This window comes from Dromaius novaehollandiae, chromosome 1, assembly GCF_036370855.1.
Source record: "Dromaius novaehollandiae isolate bDroNov1 chromosome 1, bDroNov1.hap1, whole genome shotgun sequence".
In the NCBI taxonomy this organism is placed as follows: Eukaryota; Metazoa; Chordata; class Aves; order Casuariiformes; family Dromaiidae; genus Dromaius; species Dromaius novaehollandiae.
Genome location: NC_088098.1, coordinates 121,390,474 through 121,408,931, shown reverse-complemented (window position 1 = coordinate 121,408,931; position 18,458 = coordinate 121,390,474). Strand labels below are relative to the sequence as shown.

Genomic DNA, 18,458 nt, shown 5'->3' with positions numbered 1-18,458 from the left:
GATGCAGAATTTCCTCTCAATTAAGATTATGTAGCATATAACAGTTCTGCTCAAATTCTGGGCCCACGGAGCTCTCTTTTCTATTAGTACAAAATTGTGTGCTTCTGCTAGAGGAGCTGATTCTAAATGGCATGAAGATGGCTCATGCGCTATAAGATAGTGTGTAGTTGGTGTGATATTGGTGGTATGAATTTTGGAGCACAGACCACATGATTTTTATTTTCCATCATGTTACTGGTTTTACTTGATGTGATTCTGAAGGCCTCTTGCAGCTGCACAGTGGAATGTTACTCCTGTTAAGTGTTGGTGATAATACAGACAAAGATATTTTTGCTAAAAAATGTGTGTTAGCCATTATTATTCAATCTTACTTGTGTCTTAACTCATAAATGACTTCAAATTGATTTGTGTATGTGACACTTCAGAGTTAGAGATGGGAAGGGGAAAATTTCAGTATAACACAACATCAAGGAGAGTGACATATCATTTGATTCTTGATCATTTGAATTTAGATTATTTTATGTCTTTTTTGTCGCAGTAAGATTGGCTTTTTGAATGATTTTTTGTGTAGCAGAGTCTCTGATGTTTCAAGATTAGCTCGTAATACTATAAATTGAAGTCCGTAGCAGGTGGAGAGCCATCAAAAATTGCTGGGCAATAGAGCAGTACTGCTTGTTGATGCATTCTTGCCCTCTTACCATATATGCTTTTTGCATGAATACTGCCAAGGTTTCTAAGCTGAAATAGTGCTAATGTTTTTAGAGGATAAGCAGAACAGTTCCTTTATGTTCCTGTGAGACATCTGAAAAGAAAATCTTTGAGGCTGGTGGCTGCTGCTTTTTTTTTTTCTTTCTTTTTTTTTTTGGCCTGGGTGAAGATAATTTAAAGTGCACTGCTTTCTGACATCTGCTGCTTCCAGTGGGTGGCCAAGAAGTCACCTTGGATATTATGAAGCTCCAGTGTTCCCCCTTCCGCCAGAAGCTGAGCATAACACTCTTTAGCTTTTGCCAGCTGATGGGACTCTTTCTTGCAACCTGTGGGATACCTTTCAGTCCCTGCCTTTCTTTCTCTAATCCAGTAGGTTTGCTCATCACCAAAACACCATGTCCCTCAAAAGAAGTTTAATTCTCTCTAGTAGACATGGTATACGTCGGAAGCTGATAAAACAACTTGGGGAGCACAAACGAGTCTATCAATGCAGTATCTGCAGTAAGATCTTCCAGAACAGCAGCAACCTCAGCAGGCACATCCGTTCTCACGGTGGGTTTGCTTTTGTCTCCCTTGCATATAGTTTTTATCTCTTGTTGGTTTCACCTTTGAGTAAAAGAGCTAGGCTATGCTTAGATACTGATATACATAATTTTAACAAAGCTCTTTTTTACCCTCTCATTGGGGTATTCATTTAGTTATGCAGACCTAAGCATGAGAAGGTAATAGTCGGAAGTTGAAATTAGCACATTTACAATTTGAATTCAGGTGCATATTTTTAAACAGGTACAAGGATGTGGCGGCTTCTCCATTACATCTGGTCTTTAAATCAAAACTGTTCTGTCCTCTTACATATAGATAGTCCCTCATCTTCACAGGTTTATGGGAAACATTGCTGTGTAAATACCAGCTGAGTGCTTTTTAGCCTGTGATCTGCTGTTCCAGGAGTCCATAATCTGCTTCTAAGGATTCTGTGAAAAATAATATTAAAGAAGGGTGGGGGAACCAAACCAAATAACTGTCAGTAGAAAAACTTAAATAGAATGAAAAAGGTCAAAAACTACTTTGTGGATCTCCTGAATAGCTAAAACTTTCCACCTCTAGCCTGTTCGTTTGCAATTGCTTGTGCTTTGGTTTCCCCTGATTGCCTGGAGATGGTTATTATCAGTCTCTGACGACTTTTTTTTTTCTTTATCTTGATTGATCCCTTCAGGTGACAAACTATTTAAATGTGAGGAATGCGCAAAGCTATTCAGCCGTAAAGAGAGCTTGAAGCAGCATGTTTCATACAAGCACAGCAGGAACGAAGTGAGTGGAAATGACTAGCAGGCTCTTTCTGAGGAAAGGTGAAAATGTACAGTGGGCTCCCAGGTGCTAGCTGGGGAGTTTGGGTCAATTATATTTGAGTGGATATCTGTGTGAATTTCTTGTAAGTGAGACAAGACTGATAGGGACAGGTAACATCTTCTGTTAGACCAGCTTATGAATTTGGACAATGTGGACACCCTTTGGGGCATACAAGTCCTTCTTTGTGTCTGAATTTCCTGTAGAAAGTTTTCAGGCATCGTTTAGTGCAAGACAAGATGGAGTTAGCTGAACCTGCAGGATCTAGAGGTGAGATCTGACTTCAGTTTATTATACTAAGTAGGATTGTTCCAGTCTTGTTTGCCTGTCCTGTTTCATTTATCCCAACCTATAACATCATTTAGTGTGTGAACTATCTGGATAAAGGTTGTCTCATCAAGAGCTGTGTGCCCATGTGTAAGCATACGATGCTTATAGTAGGAGTGTTCTGTCTGTTGATGAGGGCCTTTCAGTGCTGATGCCATGTAAATAGTAAACGTGCCTATGGTGGAGCCTTATCAGTGAATATTTCCATTATTGCAATTGCTAGCCCTGTTTTGGAGCTAGATGTCATGAGTCAGATTATATCTTGCTTTTCCTAAACTCAGTGTCTCCATGTTGGACCGGGGGTTACAAGGAAGACCAGTGCACACTTACAGGTGCATGGCCCACTCTTGTTTTTGTATAAAGCTCAGATTATATGATAATACAGTACCAGAATTTTGCACCAATATATATTTAAATGTCCTGTTAAACAAATGAATTAGACAAGACAGAAAAACAGAAAAAGTAGTTCAGATTCAGACTTTCTCTGTCAGGTGTGACTTGGCTTTTGTCCCCTTAAACACTCACTGTTTGCGATCCTCAGGTTGACAGTGAGTACAGATACAAGTGCACCACGTGTGAAAAGGCCTTTCGGATAGAGAGTGCATTGGAATTCCATAACTGCAGGACAGGTGAGAAGGTGATATTCAGCTTATTGTCATGCTAACTCAGTTTTATGAGTATGTCCACTAACTCATCTCAGAATAGTAACTAGGAAGAGGGAGTAGTTATTTAGATTTTTTTCATCATCACAGCAAACAACCTGCCCCTCTTCTTTTCCTCTTTCCTCAAAAAATGTCTTGTTGTGTTAAGAAATATACAATCAGTAATCTGTAGATCAACAATTCCACTTATGTATTGCATTTTTGGTATTTCCTGCTCACTTGTCTAATACTCTCACTGGTACTTCAGTTGTATGTTCACAGATACCCCATCACCATCTCTGTTTAACTTTCTTTCGTGAAAGAAACTCTCCTTCTTGAGAGCTTCACCTCTTTTCTCTGAGATAGAGGAACTGGAAAAGGGCCAGACTATCAGTAGTTTGTAGTTCCTGATAATACAGTTTTCTTCTGCTTTCTCATGCTTTCCTTATACTTGCACTAGTTTTTCTAGGTATTTCTTGATACCACTAGGTATTTCTTAATACAACTAGAACCTGTCTTTTTCTCCCATAGCCATCCCTTGTGATTACTCACATTAGTTATTCTGAATTGTCTTATGCTTACACAATGACATTCTGATTAGTTTTATGGACTTGTGATAACTACCAGAATCACCTGGGTAATTGCCGCTTCCAACACTATCCAAAGTAGATTTTTCCATTTCCTTTCAAAGGCTACAACTTGTATAAAAGCCCTGCCTCATAAAGAATGGAAAGTAATGCCAAGTGACCTCAGTATTCTCTCTTCATTCAAAGATAGCAACTTATTTTCTCTCTCTAAACTGACTGTTGCCAAAATGAGCAGTGTTTTTTGCTCTGCTCTTTTACAAATCAAACTACTACTTCTTTGTGATTGCTGTAGCATTGGCAGATTCTATCTACTGGAGCATGCTTTCATGTTCCAAGGAAAGTCTTAAATACTGAAGACAAAACAAATTGCCTATAGGCCTATTATCATGTAATGATCCGCATTAGAGATTTTATACTTTCTTCTGGAGCATTTTGTACCGGCTGTTATTGGGACCCAGTGGTGGAAGAGGTATGCTGTCGTTTAGACGTAGCTACTCATGTGATGCAGGGTTGTCATGTGCTCAGCGATTCTACAAACATTAAAAACTTGGATCAACAGTAACAGAATCCACTCCAAACAGAGTTTTAATGTATACTAGACCACAATGGAAATGGCCCATGTGAGGAAACTGTGATGCTAGAGTCAGCATTCAGGTTGGCATCATACATGTTTATTGCTTTTGAACAAGTGTCCTTTAGTGCATTTCAGTGATATTTAATCTCATAGATTGCAATCAGTAGGTTGTTTGATGCTTATTATGTTCTTAATGGGAAGACAAATTTAAAAGTAAAAGAAAAAAAAACGTTTTCACATTTCTCCCCTCAGTTTGGATATGATGGGTTATATGTGAATACTCAGGCCTAACAAAAGAACTGTCTGCCTCACAAATACACAAAAACTGTTTTCATCTGTAAAGAGTTGCATTGTTTCTCTTGCTTACAGACGACAAGACATTCCAGTGTGAGATGTGCTTCAGATTCTTTTCTACAAACAGTAATCTCTCAAAACACAAGAAAAAGCATGGAGACAAGAAGTTTGCATGTGAAATCTGCAATAAGATGTTCTACCGGAAGGATGTCATGCTGGACCATCAAAGAAGACACTTGGAAGGTAAGTATACTGCAGATGAACCTAATTATTACGCTTGAAATGGCAGTTGAGGTGGAAAGATTAAAAAAATGATTGCACATTATTCAGGATGATAGCTATCACTTTTTAATCAGCTAATCTAGGGTAGCAGGTTTCAGCAAAATAAGACATTTATTAAAAATAATAGTAAGGGATCTTAGAGGGGAGTTGTCTAATTCTGTGAAACCTTTGTGGGAGGGGCATCTCTTTTTCAGCCTCATATGGTTGAATCTGGTGCTGCTAATGGTCAAGTGTAAGTTGCTTGGCTTATTATGCAATAGCTTAGACTAGCTGATTTTAATGATCTCTTTTTCTTTCTTTAAATTCTGTTCATTTAAAAAAAGTCTGGGGTAACTTGAAAATTTGAGGGCAGAGAGTTACTTGCAATGTAAGACTCAAAATGAGCACTGAGTAAGTATAAATGTGGTTTTAAAAACTATTAACTGACCAGTATAGTATAAATGGAGTGCTGTGTGCTTTGTTGTCTTTTGAAATCTTGAGAATATATGATAATGAGATTATAAGAGTTGACTGTTTAAAATCACAAATATCTAAGGATGTTAGAGATACTCAAAGACTCTGGAAAAACTTTGGTGATTATAGACTGTGTAGGTATGTATTAAAATGGTACTACTAGTCTAGATGATAGCACCAAATTAATCAGTCTATCTAATTTGATGTCTTGGACATACTATCACTGGCCTCTCCTGTGATTCAGCTCTGTGTCATGAAGTAGGGAACAAGGGGTGGAGTGACAATAGCGAGAAGTCTCACATTTAGCTGTCACAGAACAGTAATAGCCCTCTTTCCCCTTGAAAGTAGCAGAGAGAGATCTGATGTCCTTCTTGAGCACTGAAGGTGATGCTAGATGGTTTTCTCCTTAGAGACTGAGGGAGGGAATTTCTAGGCCAGATATCTGACTGAAGTGCCAAGGCCTACTATGTCTGGCTTTTCTCTGTTGTTCTTAACAATAAATATCTGTTTTCAGACACTTTAGGGTTGGTGTAAGAACCAGTAGGATACAATATATCACTTTGCAAGACTGCTCTTATATTCTTGAGAGACTGTTTTAACTAAGAGGTGATTCTTTGTTAGGAATTAACTTCTGCATTGAGGCTCTTCCCAGTGTTTCACTCTTCTTTACAGTATTCACCTGAAAGGGCATGCAGATTGGAGTGGAAAAACATGGTTTATTTTTTTTGTTTTGTTTTTTTGATGGGGACTGTTCTGTTAAGGGGTGAGGCGTGTCAAAAGAGAAGACTTTGAGCACAGCACGGAAAACATGGTTCGCTACAAGAAGGAGCCTTCAGGATGCCCTGTGTGTGGGAAGGTAGGCTTTTTTGCCAGCGTCTGCCATGTGAAGCTCTGTGTTGTAGCTCCAAGAATACTCCAAGGATATTATGCACCTGAACCTAGAGTCTCCAACTGAGTTCTTGTGGCATAACAAGTTACCACCCATGTACTAAACCACAATAACAGTCTACCTGAATAGACACATCACCTGCCAGAAGACTGAGGTGAATGACTTTCACTGAGGTTATATGCCAAATCAGATTACCTTGCAACTCAGACAGGCACGTGGTCAGTTACCACGTTATCAGCTGTGGCCCAGCTAATGTGTGACTCTTTAAACTGCCTTAGCTCCATTATATGTCGAAGCCCATGGTAGATAAGAATGGTTCAGACTAGATTTCTTTTCCGGACAAATAACACAATATAGAGGATAACATGGTCACTGTCTCTGTCAGGGAAACCTTGTGACTTACATTATTTAGAATGAAGTTTTTATGCCTGAATGTAAAAAGGTGGAATTGACTGTGTCCATTAGGAATCATTTTCTCTTAGAATTTAAAGTGAAGTCATTGTGTAGTCATGGCACTGTTACATTTGGGTGTTTAATACTCACGATCTGAAGTTGGTATTGTCACAGATAACGAAGAGTGGGGATTCAACTAGTGATTTTATAAACATTTAATGATTAATAGCGCACGATGTACTCAAGAAACTCTTAAGCTGGGGTTGTGTGGACCTTCATTTTTGATGCTTTGGACTTGTTACATATCAATGAAGACACGGCATTCTTGATTCAAAAGACTCTGTCTAAATATTTCTAAATGTATGCTATGTAATTCTGCTCTAGCTTTGCTGGAAGCCCACCTCTGCTCAAGAGTTATTTTCAGTCAGTTCTCTGAAACTGTATTCATGTATTTTACTGTGTCAGTAGTTTCTAAGGTAGTTTGCTGACTGGAGAACAGGACCTCCCACATGTTTCAGGCTAGAATGAACATAAAGTGGGGAACAAGAAATTAAATATGTTTTGTGTTATTCATTGGCTAACTTCTAAAGAACTGTAGCCCTGCTGAACACAATGAAAAAGCCTGCCTGCCTTCTTTTTTTTTTTTTTTAAGGTGTTTTCATGTAGAAGCAATATGAATAAACATCTTTTAACACACGGAGACAAGAAATACACCTGTGAAATCTGTGGACGTAAATTCTTCAGGGTGGATGTGTTGCGAGATCATATTCATGTCCATTTTAAGGTATTGTGTTAATAATTTATTAGAAAAGGCACATTACTTAGCAAATGTTAATAAACCTATCAATAAACCTATTGATAATGGTAAGGCTATGTGTTCGTACTGGCAACACAACGATGATTATGTACTCCATGCAGTGATGTTGCTACAGCAGCCTAGCACATGTGCTCAAATTTATCCATGGCTCTGTGTTGCCACAGCTGGATTGCTACAGAGTATTTGGACTACTGTATTTAAAGTTATTTCAAGTACCACCGCAGGACACTCTTCTGAATGTAGTGTAAATACCACCCCTGTGACCTTAAGTGAAACACAGAGGTTGCTCAGTTTAAATCAGGAGAATAAATACCTCTTTCACAGGAAGGCTGCAAACAGATGTGTTGTTCCCACTGTAGTTTAGCTGGGCTGAGAGGTCACGGCCATCTTCTTCCCTTTACACCAAAAAAAACAAACCAGAAAACTAATTGGTCCTGCCCTATTCCATGCCAGTGGTGGTCATTCTTTTGTATCTGCCAGCATAACTGCTTGTGTGATCAGTCCCTAACCTGGTTTTGTCAAAATGCTCTAAGTCAAAAAAAAAAAAAAACCCTATTAATAGTGCTTTAACAGACACAGATTATTGTAACAGAACTGGGTTTACATGGAACTGAAATAAATTGTATCACACAGTGATGCCCATAAAGATGCCTCCATCAGTATAAAACTGCACCAGTTGAGTCTCTGTGTACATTAAAGTTCACTTCTTTTTTATAGACAAAAATTGAGTTTTATCTGCTTAAACAAGTGGTTGTTCCTTGTTTAATCATAGAGGGACCATATTTACCTGAATCGAATAACATGGGAGAATATTTTAAATAGTGTTATAGTAGTTGTTAACACAAGGCAGTCTGCATGGCAGAAGAGCTGGTAAGGTGTTACCTTTTGAAGCAGATGTTTGATCTGTTAAGACTGTTTGATCTGTTAAGAAAGAATTTTCTTCCCCACCCAAACAGGACATAGCACTAATGGATGATCACCAGAGGGAAGAGTTCATTGGTAAAATTGGAATCTCATCAGAGGAAAACGATGACAACTCTGATGAAAGTGCAGATTCTGAGCCTCACAAGTATAGCTGCAAAAGGTGCCAGGTAGTTTTAAATACTTCTAAATTAATGTGTTTTGGGATGGGGGGAAGGGAGAGGAAATATCTACAAATTATTCAGAATTTTAAAAGACACTGAGGATTAGCAAAGAGAGGACCAATCTGAGGGGCTACTCTCTGTGCAGTGCTTGTTAACCTCTGATCTGTGGACTGATGCCATTCCATAAAACATCAGCTGGTGTTCTGCAAAGCGAATGCTAAACACTTAAACGGATAAGTACATATGCATACGCTTCCCTTTGTGTAAGGAAACAAGCAAGACTGTAGGAAGAAATATAAAGAAGCATTCAGCTCTTAGGCTACCTTTTAATTACGTACAAATTAAAATCTTTATAGAATTTTTGAATGATATGGTTCAAGATTAGATAGTCCTCTAGAACATAAATATACTTTACTGGGTCGTCAGTTGGGAGAGGTCTCTTTCATCTTCTCACGGCGTGGCTTTTGAATTTTGCATAGAAGTAATGGAGAAGAATGGGTCCTCAAGGCCCATTTGGGTTCTGTACCCTAACTGGGGGAGCACACTGTGATGGGGTGGATGCGATCCAAAAGCAATCTGTGAGAACAACAAAACTGGCCAAACTGAAGTGGGACAGGGGGATTTTGGTATTTAAGCCACTAACTTGGCCTCTGGAAACTGGAGTCTGTTTCACAGCCTACACTTCATGTGGTGAAGGTGCTTAGACTTTCTTATATCCGTGTCTCTAAAATGACAAAAATATTTCAGTCTTCTGTTCTTGTCTGTTGTCCATTTACAGTGCAAGTTTAAAAATGTGCACATACCATATCTACTGTAAGATGAACTGGGTTGAAGTGGGGCTTATGTCAGCGAACAGAAGATGTGGTTTCATAGCAGTTAAGCACGTTTGCTTTCAGTGTGGTAGTTTAAATATCTGATACTTAATGGGTACATGAGCTATATAAAAATACATCCTGCTAAATAAGAGGAATTGCACCATTGAAATTAGAAAGCTCTTTTTAGAAGCTAGGTTTTAGTGCTTTTGTAGGTGTTTGTGAAGTAAACAGTTGCATAAGGAAACAGCTGTGGAAAATGAGTGTTACCTGTGATGAGGAGGCTCTTTTTGGCTGAAAATACCTGTTCGCATATTCCTAAGGAAGGACAACATACAAATTAGTCTTACTGAAATATCTCTTCTGAGCTTTTGAGGATCTCTGTGTTCTCTTCCCAAAGCACCTCTTCACCAAGCTGTACAGTGCTGTCAAAAATACCCCAACTAGTTCCAAAATCAGAACAAAAGAACATGTCATTATCACACTTTGCCCTGATGTGCAGGAGCATATACACATATATAGGGTTACTTAGTCCAGGGAGAGTAGCTGTCTGTCACAGCTGTAGTGCTTCTATGAGCTGAGCTGGAATCACTGCCCTGCAATGTGCAAAAATATCAACTCTTTTGGAACTAGTCCGAAAGCTTAATATGCAGAATAGAAATACCCTTAGAGCCCAAAAGATACTCTCTCCATTTGTAGGGTCCCTGCTTTGACAGCTAAAGGGGGATAGATAGGGCTCTCTTCAAGGCCATTGCTCGCTGCACGTATAATTGCAGCTGTCTACCTGTGCAGTGTAAGAAGTACCTCTCTGTCCAAAAATGAGTGACCACCTTCTCATTTTGCACTTCTGCCCTCTGTCAGCAGGGAGCCAGAGATAGCATCTCAAACTACAGTCCCCAAGTGAGTTAACTGATGTCCGGTAGTGATGTGTTTGTGTGCTTGTAATGGCCAAACAGGTACAGGACTAAGTCTGGCTTTTGCAATACTCTCTTTATGTAGTAATGCACAGGATGTTTCTGACTACTAGCTCTGACTCTAGATCCCAGTAATGTGTTACCAGATCTGTTTTTCTTACCAAGGACTTGTTTCCCCTTTCATTCACTATTGGTTCATTCCACAGTTAACTTTCGGCAGAGGGAAAGAGTATCTGAAGCACATAATGGACGTGCACAAGGAGAAAGGCTATGGCTGTAGCATTTGTAATCGACGTTTTGCCTTGAAGGCAACCTACCATGCTCACATGGTCATTCATCGGGAGAACCTACCTGATCCTAACGTGCAGAAGTAAGATGCAATGTTTGATTGCTAAGAAGACTATCTTTTTGAAGTCACATGGTTCTGCCATCTGATTTTGTTAGAGAATTGGGCTATACTGAAATACCTGAAACTACCTGGGAAATACCTGTCTAATAGGTGTCAAAATGCGTATTAAAAGCTTGAAACATATTGTATGTCACCTAACAATTCACTTAACATGCATGATTAGTCAGAAGCCTCCCAGTTTGGGATTTGTAAAGTATAAATCTATATTTTTAGCAAAAGTTAAAAAAAAAAAAACAAACTGTAATTTGAGGACACAGCAATGCCAGGCTGCTCCAAACTTGCAGTGAACTTACAGATTTCTTAAGGCTCATTTTTAAACTGCACTTACGTTTCAAGGAAACCTTTCTAGTAATTCATGTTAACAGATGAAATATAGAGACTGACAGAGCTGACTGGAAACCACTTCTGTCTCAAGAAAAAAATATCACCTTGGTCTCTTTGGTTTCAGATACATCCATCCATGTGAAATCTGTGGAAGGATATTTAACAGTATAGGGAATCTGGAAAGACATAAGCTTATACATACAGGTAAAAATGTTGTGTTTCTTTATTCATTATCAATATTAAAAAGAAACTTCTGCTTCCAGTGCCTTCCTTATTTTTTCAGGAAGAAATTAGTCATCTTTTACTGTAAGATGCTATAAGATAAATGCTGTATTTATCATTTTAGTGTACAGCAGTTTTTTAAAGCAGATAGTATTAAGAAAGATACTTGGTGGAGGCACACAACCTAGATCGCTTGTTAGTATAATGCAGGATTCACCTGCTAAAAATCCTAATTCTATATTTGGTTCTTCCTCAAATCCTTATGCATGCCACCTGTACACAGACTGAAAACTGCTATTGCAAAATCTTTTTTAACAGCTCTTTATTATTTTGTGCTATGCAGCATTTTTCCACCTCAGCCTTTATCTTTTCTCATATCTCACACAAAAAGTCAGCTTTTCTCCCTTTCCGTTGTCTCCTAATTCAGTTAGGGCTGTAATGCCTATGAAAGAGGTAGTTGACAATGCAGATGGACTGTTGTCCTTAATTTACCAGAGTTTAGTCAGTTTTTAGGGGATGCACATTTTTCATTAGAACTCTTTGTTTATGCTGTCTTTTAAATTTATTTTTAAGGTGTAAAAAGTCATGCTTGTGAACAGTGTGGCAAATCATTTGCTAGGAAAGACATGTTAAAAGAACACATGCGAGTCCATGATAATATCAGAGAATACTTGTGTGCAGAATGTGGCAAAGGTATGTCTATTGCCTTATTTTCCATTACTTGTGATACTGAATAGCAGGTGAATTTATGTGAATTAAAACTAATTCGATTCTTTGAATATTGAGAAAATCCTTGGAGTGCTATAAATACTGTATTTCTTAGTTTTAGAAACTATATTAATCAGGACCCTTATGGGTGTATAAACTACCTGTCATTTTACACTCCTTAGTTTTCTATGCCCTTTAAGACAAATCTGATTTTAATAAAATTTGGCTCTGTTCTGCTAGATTGAGGAGTGCTTGCCTGACTGAATTCTACTGCATTTGCAGCACAAAAGTGAACACGTTTTTTTCATTCTAGACTGTTTTCAGGCTTAACAAATAGAGTAAATTCCCTTTGACTTTTGATTTATATATAGTATAACTTGAACAAATCTGAACTGGTGTTTTACTGGAAGGCAGTAAGTCTGACCTCGCTAGTGATGTTTTGTCTTTGCTTCTCCTTGCTGTTTTGCTTTCTCTTCAGTGGTTATTCAGATATTTTCCAGAGCTTTTGCCTGGAATTAAAATCATAATGGTAATGTGCACTGCTGTTGGTATCCACACAATTGTGGATACCTAAGAGAGATGATCTTAAAGCTATTGGCTAACAACATGATTGTCCTGAGTTCCTCTCTGAAGGTAGGGAAGTGGACTAATTGTCTCACAGTGCTTTCAGCTGTATCTTTCTGTCTCACAGGAATGAAGACAAAACATGCACTTCGGCACCACATGAAACTTCACAAGGGGATTAAAGAATATGAATGCAAGGAATGTCACCGAAAATTTGCACAGAAAGTGAATATGCTGAAGCATTACAAAAGACACACAGGTGAGGTCTCTAAAGATGTGTAAAAGTTGCACTGAATCAGTTAAGCGGTTCCTGGAAAAACTCCTAAGTCAGAGAGTATGAGGAACACTATTAGAAAAAATATGCACATTCTGCTTTTTAAAAAGGGGGGAAAGCAAAGACCACCTTGTATGCAATTAAAGAAATATTGTTTGGTTGTTTTCTTGTTTTGCTTTTTTAAGGGAGGTTGTTTTGGTCTAGGATAGATCTAAAGTGTTGTTTTTCTTTTAAATTAGCCTTCAAGTTCTCACTTCCCCCCAAAAAATTTCACTTTCCACATAAACTTCTGTTGGAATTCATGTTCCGTCTGATACAGTGGCATGGCTTAGATAAAAATAGCTGGTGAAGCTGGGCTTTTGCTATTTGTTTGGCTGGAGGTATTTTTTAGTAATGTGAGGTTTATAATTGTCCCAGGTGCCTTAGACTACTATCACTCTGATGTAAATGTACTCTTCATACAGGAATCAAAGATTTCATGTGTGAGCTCTGTGGGAAGACATTCAGTGAGAGAAACACAATGGAGACTCATAAGCTGATTCATACAGGTAAGTCCTCTGGAAAACAGTGTCCAAAGACTAAAACTTAATTATGTTCCTAGGCATGCTTTGGACTTGCTAGTCTTGAACTAGTGTTATATATCATGTAATACCAACATAAAAATGTTCCCCTCATTGAGATGCTGCCAATACAATACTCATCTTCAGGTGCTGTTGCTAACAGCTTTTCATTCCATCTGCCACCAGTAGGAAAACAGTGGACATGTTCAGTTTGTGATAAGAAGTATGTCACTGATTACATGCTCCAGAAGCATATCCAACTCACTCATGATAAGGTAGAAGCCCAGAGCTGTCAGCTGTGTGGGACAAAGGTTTCTACCAGAGCATCCATGAGTCGACATATGAGGCGTAAACATCCCGAGGTGAGTTAGTACAGCAGGTAGATTGTGAGGCTTTTTGGTTGTCTGAGTTTTTTAAGAAGCTCTGTGGCCTTTAGTGACTTGAAAGGAATTACTATTTTTTTCTTTTTTTCTTTTTCTGTTGAGGCTAATTTTGGCCAAGTATAAACCATTCCCTGTTTAAATGGTGTCTGTTAAACATGCACTTAACTGAGTAAGACCTTTTGTTGTGTTAAGTTTAGGTAGTAAACATTGTCTAAATTGCCTAAAAATGAAGTTGTCTGATTATGTAAATCCTCCTCCCTCCCCCCCCCCCTTTTTTTTTTTTTTTTACCTAAATGTATGTTTTTTTCCTGTTTTGTCTCCAGCCATTAGTGAGCATAATTGATTATTTTCTTCCCCATTGTATTACTGGTATTCAGAAATGTGGTGAATAGGGAGGTGCTAATAGCATCTCCCGATGATACAAAATTATTCTCAGTATTAAAGATGAATGCTGACTGTGAATAATCTGGGCTAGAGGGATATTTGGTATGCCCCCAGTGGGGTTGTGTCTGTGTTCTAAATTTCTCAGTATCTATTGTGTTTTCTCTCAGCATTTCTTGTTTAAGTTGGCTAAGGCTTGTCCTTTCCCTTCAAGGCTTTATTTTACAACCAGTTTATCATCAGTATTGCTTTGCCTTGAACTATCTGCAGTTTTTATATGATGTCTGGGAAAGGAAGTCAACAAAAAGCTTTGTTTATTGATTTTTGCATTAAGAGTGCAGCTAAATCCCTGCCATTTAGAGAGCAATTTGTTTCTGTTCTTTGATAAGTGGAGATGTATAGATTTTATAGATTCTACTGTAAATAACTGAGTAGGACACAGTTGATAGGTTTATAAACAGAAATGCTGAAATAATAGGTTTTTGACAAATACATTGTTTTATGTAGAATTCTTCACTTCTCAGAGGGTTGTTTTCTGTCTAGCATATGAAAGCTGTCTTTTAGTGTTGTCTTTAAACTTTGTTGCTGGTTTGCAGTGAGAAAGGAAAATATTATATGCCAGAAGATGTAGCTTATTATTTTAAAAAATGTTGTGGTTAAATTCATTATATTGATGATGTATGTAAAATCACAGAATCACAGAATGGTTGAGGTTAGACTACATCGTTTTTGCTTTGTGATAGGACATACTAGGACAATGCTATACTCTTCGTCTGTGGTCTGCACTGCTGCAATTTACTAGGCTGATACCCATTTGTCCTTAGGTTCTTTCAGTGAGGATTGATGATTTAGAGCAGCTGCCAGAAACTACCACCATTGATGCCTCCTCTATTGGGATTGTTCAGGTAAACTCACCACTGCAGAATTCTGAGGGGAACTAGGTCCCAGGCCCCGGGACTACTGGGGAGCAAGGGGGGCAACATTACTTTCTTGTTAAGTATCATAAATTGGGCATAGGCTGATTGGCAAGGAATGTGTGTCTGACCTTAGAGAGTCAGCCCAGCCTAACCAGATGGATGCCATCTTTTAAACAGTATAAGCAGATGCAAGTTGTTATCTGTTTTGTTATATAGCATAGGTGCTGATAAAATGGAGGGAATTACAGGGCGAGTGCTTATTCCTTCAGATGTGTTTTTTGCTGAAGTTTGTCTCTTCACTTGAGAATCAACAGTGAACTGACTTCAGTTGATAGTGTCTTTACTCAGAACTTCACTGAGCAAAATGACTTGATGTTTTCTTTTGAAATTTTTCCCTCCAGCCGGAATTAGCCTTGGAACAGGGAGAGTTACCAGAAGGTAAACAGCATATGAAAGCTCCTAAACGTGGCCAGAAACGAAAGCAAAAGCCAGGTGACGAGGAGGAAGCTCAAGTGCGTGAGGATCCTGCCTTCAGTGAATACACAGAGAAGGAAGCAGAATTCACAGGAAATGTTGGAGATGAGACTAATTCAGCGGTACAGAGCATTCAGCAGGTGAGCTCCAGTAGAACGGTGAGGGGCAGAATGCATTGCTTAGAGGGATGATACTTCTGTTTTCCTAATGGCAAACACAAGAATGATTTGAGCATTGAAGGCTAGTGTGATAAGTCATGGTAATACAAAGATAAATAGACACTTAAAAAGAAAAGAACAAGGAGTAAGTCAGTCCCGATAAACTCCTTATACTTGTTTTTAGTTTCTGTGGTGTTACCGTCTCTTTATTCACCAGATACCTGGCTGAAGCTGCGACTACAAGCTTGAAAGTCAATTCAGCTGATTGTTTTGAATGTTACACATGCCTCTCTCCTATTACCTTCTTAGTTTTATACTTGGAAGTTGTTATAGTCCAAGCTTTCTATGTTGCCCTCCATCTGCATGATTTCTTTCACTCACAGTAGCAACATTCGAGCTCATCAGCTTTCAGTTGATTTGTCTTGATGCTAGTTATTTGGTACACAGCTGCAAGATACAAGCCTGAGGTTACCTTTGTGTTTTTTTCTCAGGTGGTCGTGACCCTCGGCGATCCAAATGTCACAGCCCCTTCCAGTTCTGTTGGGCTGACAAATATCACTGTTACCCCCATTACTACGGCAGCTGGAACCCAATTCACAAACCTGCAGCCAGTGGCTGTGGGCCATCTCACTGCACCTGAACGCCAGTTACAGCTGGACAACTCAATTCTCACCGTGACGTTTGACACTGTCAGTGGTTCTGCTATGCTGCACAACCGCCAAAATGACATTCAGATCCAGCCGCAGCCAGAGGCAGCCAATCCTCAGTCTGTGGCCCATTTTATAAATCTGACCACCTTGGTGAACTCCATTGCTCCTCTAGGGAACCAAATAACAGAACAGCATCCTCTGACATGGAGGGCAGTGCCTCAAACTGATGTCTTGCAGCCCCAGGCGCAGCCAACGCAACAGCAGTCAGGACAGCAGCAGGTTCAAACAGAGCAACAACAGATGTATAGCTACTAATTTATACTTGAAAAACATTTGAAATGAACAGTACTTAGAGACAAAAACACACAAACATTTGGAAAATTTCTAATAGGATCGTTTGCTGGATACCAAACAGAGATGTGAAAATGTTTATACAATGAAATGTAAGCTAAAATTGGAATAGCACCCTGCAACACCCAAATCTCGAGATTCTCACACTGTCTCTAGACATTGCACTGTCTTTAAAGAAAAAAAAAGAAAAAGGAAAAAATCTCACCCTAAATTTAGCACCCCCTTGCACTGTGTATTTTGTGCAGTAAGATTGAGATATGACAGAAGCATCACAATACATCTTAATCAAAGCAGGGAAATCCTAAATAATATGGCAGTGGTGATTTACAAAACCCTTTTAGCCATAACATGTCACTTCTTTCCAGTCTGGAAATTAAATATGGAGACCTTGTTCACAGTGAGCTGGGATGCACTCGTGGTCACCTTGTAGAGACTGAAATGTAAAGACACAAATGGGCAAAACAGTAGTTGTTTTTTTTCTTCTTTAGGTCTTGTATCTAACAACGTTGGTAAAGTAGGTGGAGGTTGGGGCTTGGGGGTGGGGATGAGTGTGGTGTGGAAGAAAATGTACCCAATTTCACAAACTATCCATTTTAGTGATGGGAAAAACCCTGTACCCATAACACAGTGTTAGTACTACTTGAATCAGATAGCCGGTCTAATGCTAAAGCAACTTTAATGGTCTTCTAGTCAAGTTTGATTCAAAACAGTTATGAAGTGAAACCAGAATGTGATACAATTTTATGTAATTTTTCAAAACTGCTCTTTCGATATTGCTTTTAGCTAATAGGCCTGAAGAGCAATCAGTCCCTTTTGATCAAGTTCAGGATGTGAATTTTTATCAATTAGTCTTTCATTGTGTAATAAACATTTGAGAAAGCATTTTTATATATACATATATAGCCTTTGTATGTTACTGTGTGTTCCTGGTGAATATTTGTGTGAAGAACACTGTTACCAATGTGATTCATTAATTTTTTCATCTCCATATTGCTCTTTCTTGCAGAAATAGTGTGTGGATTCTGCTCCTTCTATTTCTAAAATTCATAGCCACAGACAGACTGTGCGAAATTCAAGTCAGAGAAAAGAATATCTGAGATATATTCTGCCACATGGAGGCAGTATGCATTAGTGCATAATGAACAAGGTTTGCATGAATGTTGGGAATATAAATAATGAGTTTGGCGAAATATATTAATGCTGATAGTAGACTTTCATTCCATTCTCCATGTATTGATGTGCAGTCGGGACTCTTGCATGTCAAGAAGATAATATCCTTCCCGCAAAGAAAAAGCATCTGATATCAAAAAGGAGCAAACTAAAAAAAAATTTGCTGCCTGGAATTCTGAAAGGCAAATCTGCCCTGCCAGCTATGGCTGAAGAACAAGTTCCTTTGAGGCAGCAAACAGAGCCACAGAACCAAGCTAAAGATTTTCTCTGAGGATGAAGCAGCTGCTGTGTTTGTCAGTGAAGACATAATGATGGTTGTGAAAATCCTTTCTGTGCCTTTCATATCAATGAAGATGTTCTATTTATTAGCAGAAATATGATTAGGAATGAATTCAGCTTTGAAAGTCTGCGTTAACATGGTCTACTTGACCCCTAAAGGATGCCTTATAATCTCTACAACAAATCCTTCTAAAGTATAAAAGTTTGGAAATTAAATGTTTTGCTCCCGTGGTTTTCCTGGTGTCCACACCAGTGTCCAGAGGCCTACTACATTAGGCTCTGTGTAAAGCCTAATTGGAACAGGGCATGTACAGGAAAGGGGTTTCCAGTGACAGATTTTGTTTCAGAGGAGCAGAACTACTTTTCTGTAAATGTCAGCAAGTCCACAGAACATCAGTATGGGAGGGACCTACATGGGAGTGGGATGAGGCCACATATCAGAAAGAGAAAACATCACTTACCAGTGTGGAAGAAGAAAGAACTCTCTTATTCCTCAACCCCTTCTGATTTCCCC

At 38.7% G+C, this 18,458-nt stretch overlaps 1 protein-coding gene across 10 annotated transcripts in view; it reads left to right on the top strand.

The window, feature by feature from the left end:
- PRDM15 (PR/SET domain 15) overlaps positions 1-17,389 on the top strand; it is a 37,869-nt gene extending 20,480 nt beyond the window's left edge. For 6 of the 10 annotated variants that reach the window (XM_064525328.1, XM_064525345.1, XM_026121500.2 and 3 more), the window contains 16 exons: positions 1,079-1,260; positions 1,922-2,016; positions 2,921-3,008; positions 4,551-4,718; positions 5,972-6,066; positions 7,145-7,276; positions 8,266-8,400; positions 10,327-10,490; positions 10,978-11,057; positions 11,649-11,768; positions 12,475-12,606; positions 13,086-13,169; positions 13,368-13,543; positions 14,770-14,850; positions 15,264-15,476; positions 15,986-17,389. In XM_064525328.1, the coding sequence (XP_064381398.1) occupies positions 1,079-1,260; positions 1,922-2,016; positions 2,921-3,008; positions 4,551-4,718; positions 5,972-6,066; positions 7,145-7,276; positions 8,266-8,400; positions 10,327-10,490; positions 10,978-11,057; positions 11,649-11,768; positions 12,475-12,606; positions 13,086-13,169; positions 13,368-13,543; positions 14,770-14,850; positions 15,264-15,476; positions 15,986-16,459 (2,419 nt within the window). In that variant the 3' untranslated portion in view covers positions 16,460-17,389. The remainder of the gene's footprint in view (positions 1-1,078; positions 1,261-1,921; positions 2,017-2,920; positions 3,009-4,550; positions 4,719-5,971; positions 6,067-7,144; positions 7,277-8,265; positions 8,401-10,326; positions 10,491-10,977; positions 11,058-11,648; positions 11,769-12,474; positions 12,607-13,085; positions 13,170-13,367; positions 13,544-14,769; positions 14,851-15,263; positions 15,477-15,985) is intronic. The other 4 variants (XM_064525366.1, XM_064525386.1, XM_064525376.1 and 1 more) reach the window with 4 other exon arrangements.
- Positions 17,390-18,458: the final 1,069 nt, after the last annotated feature.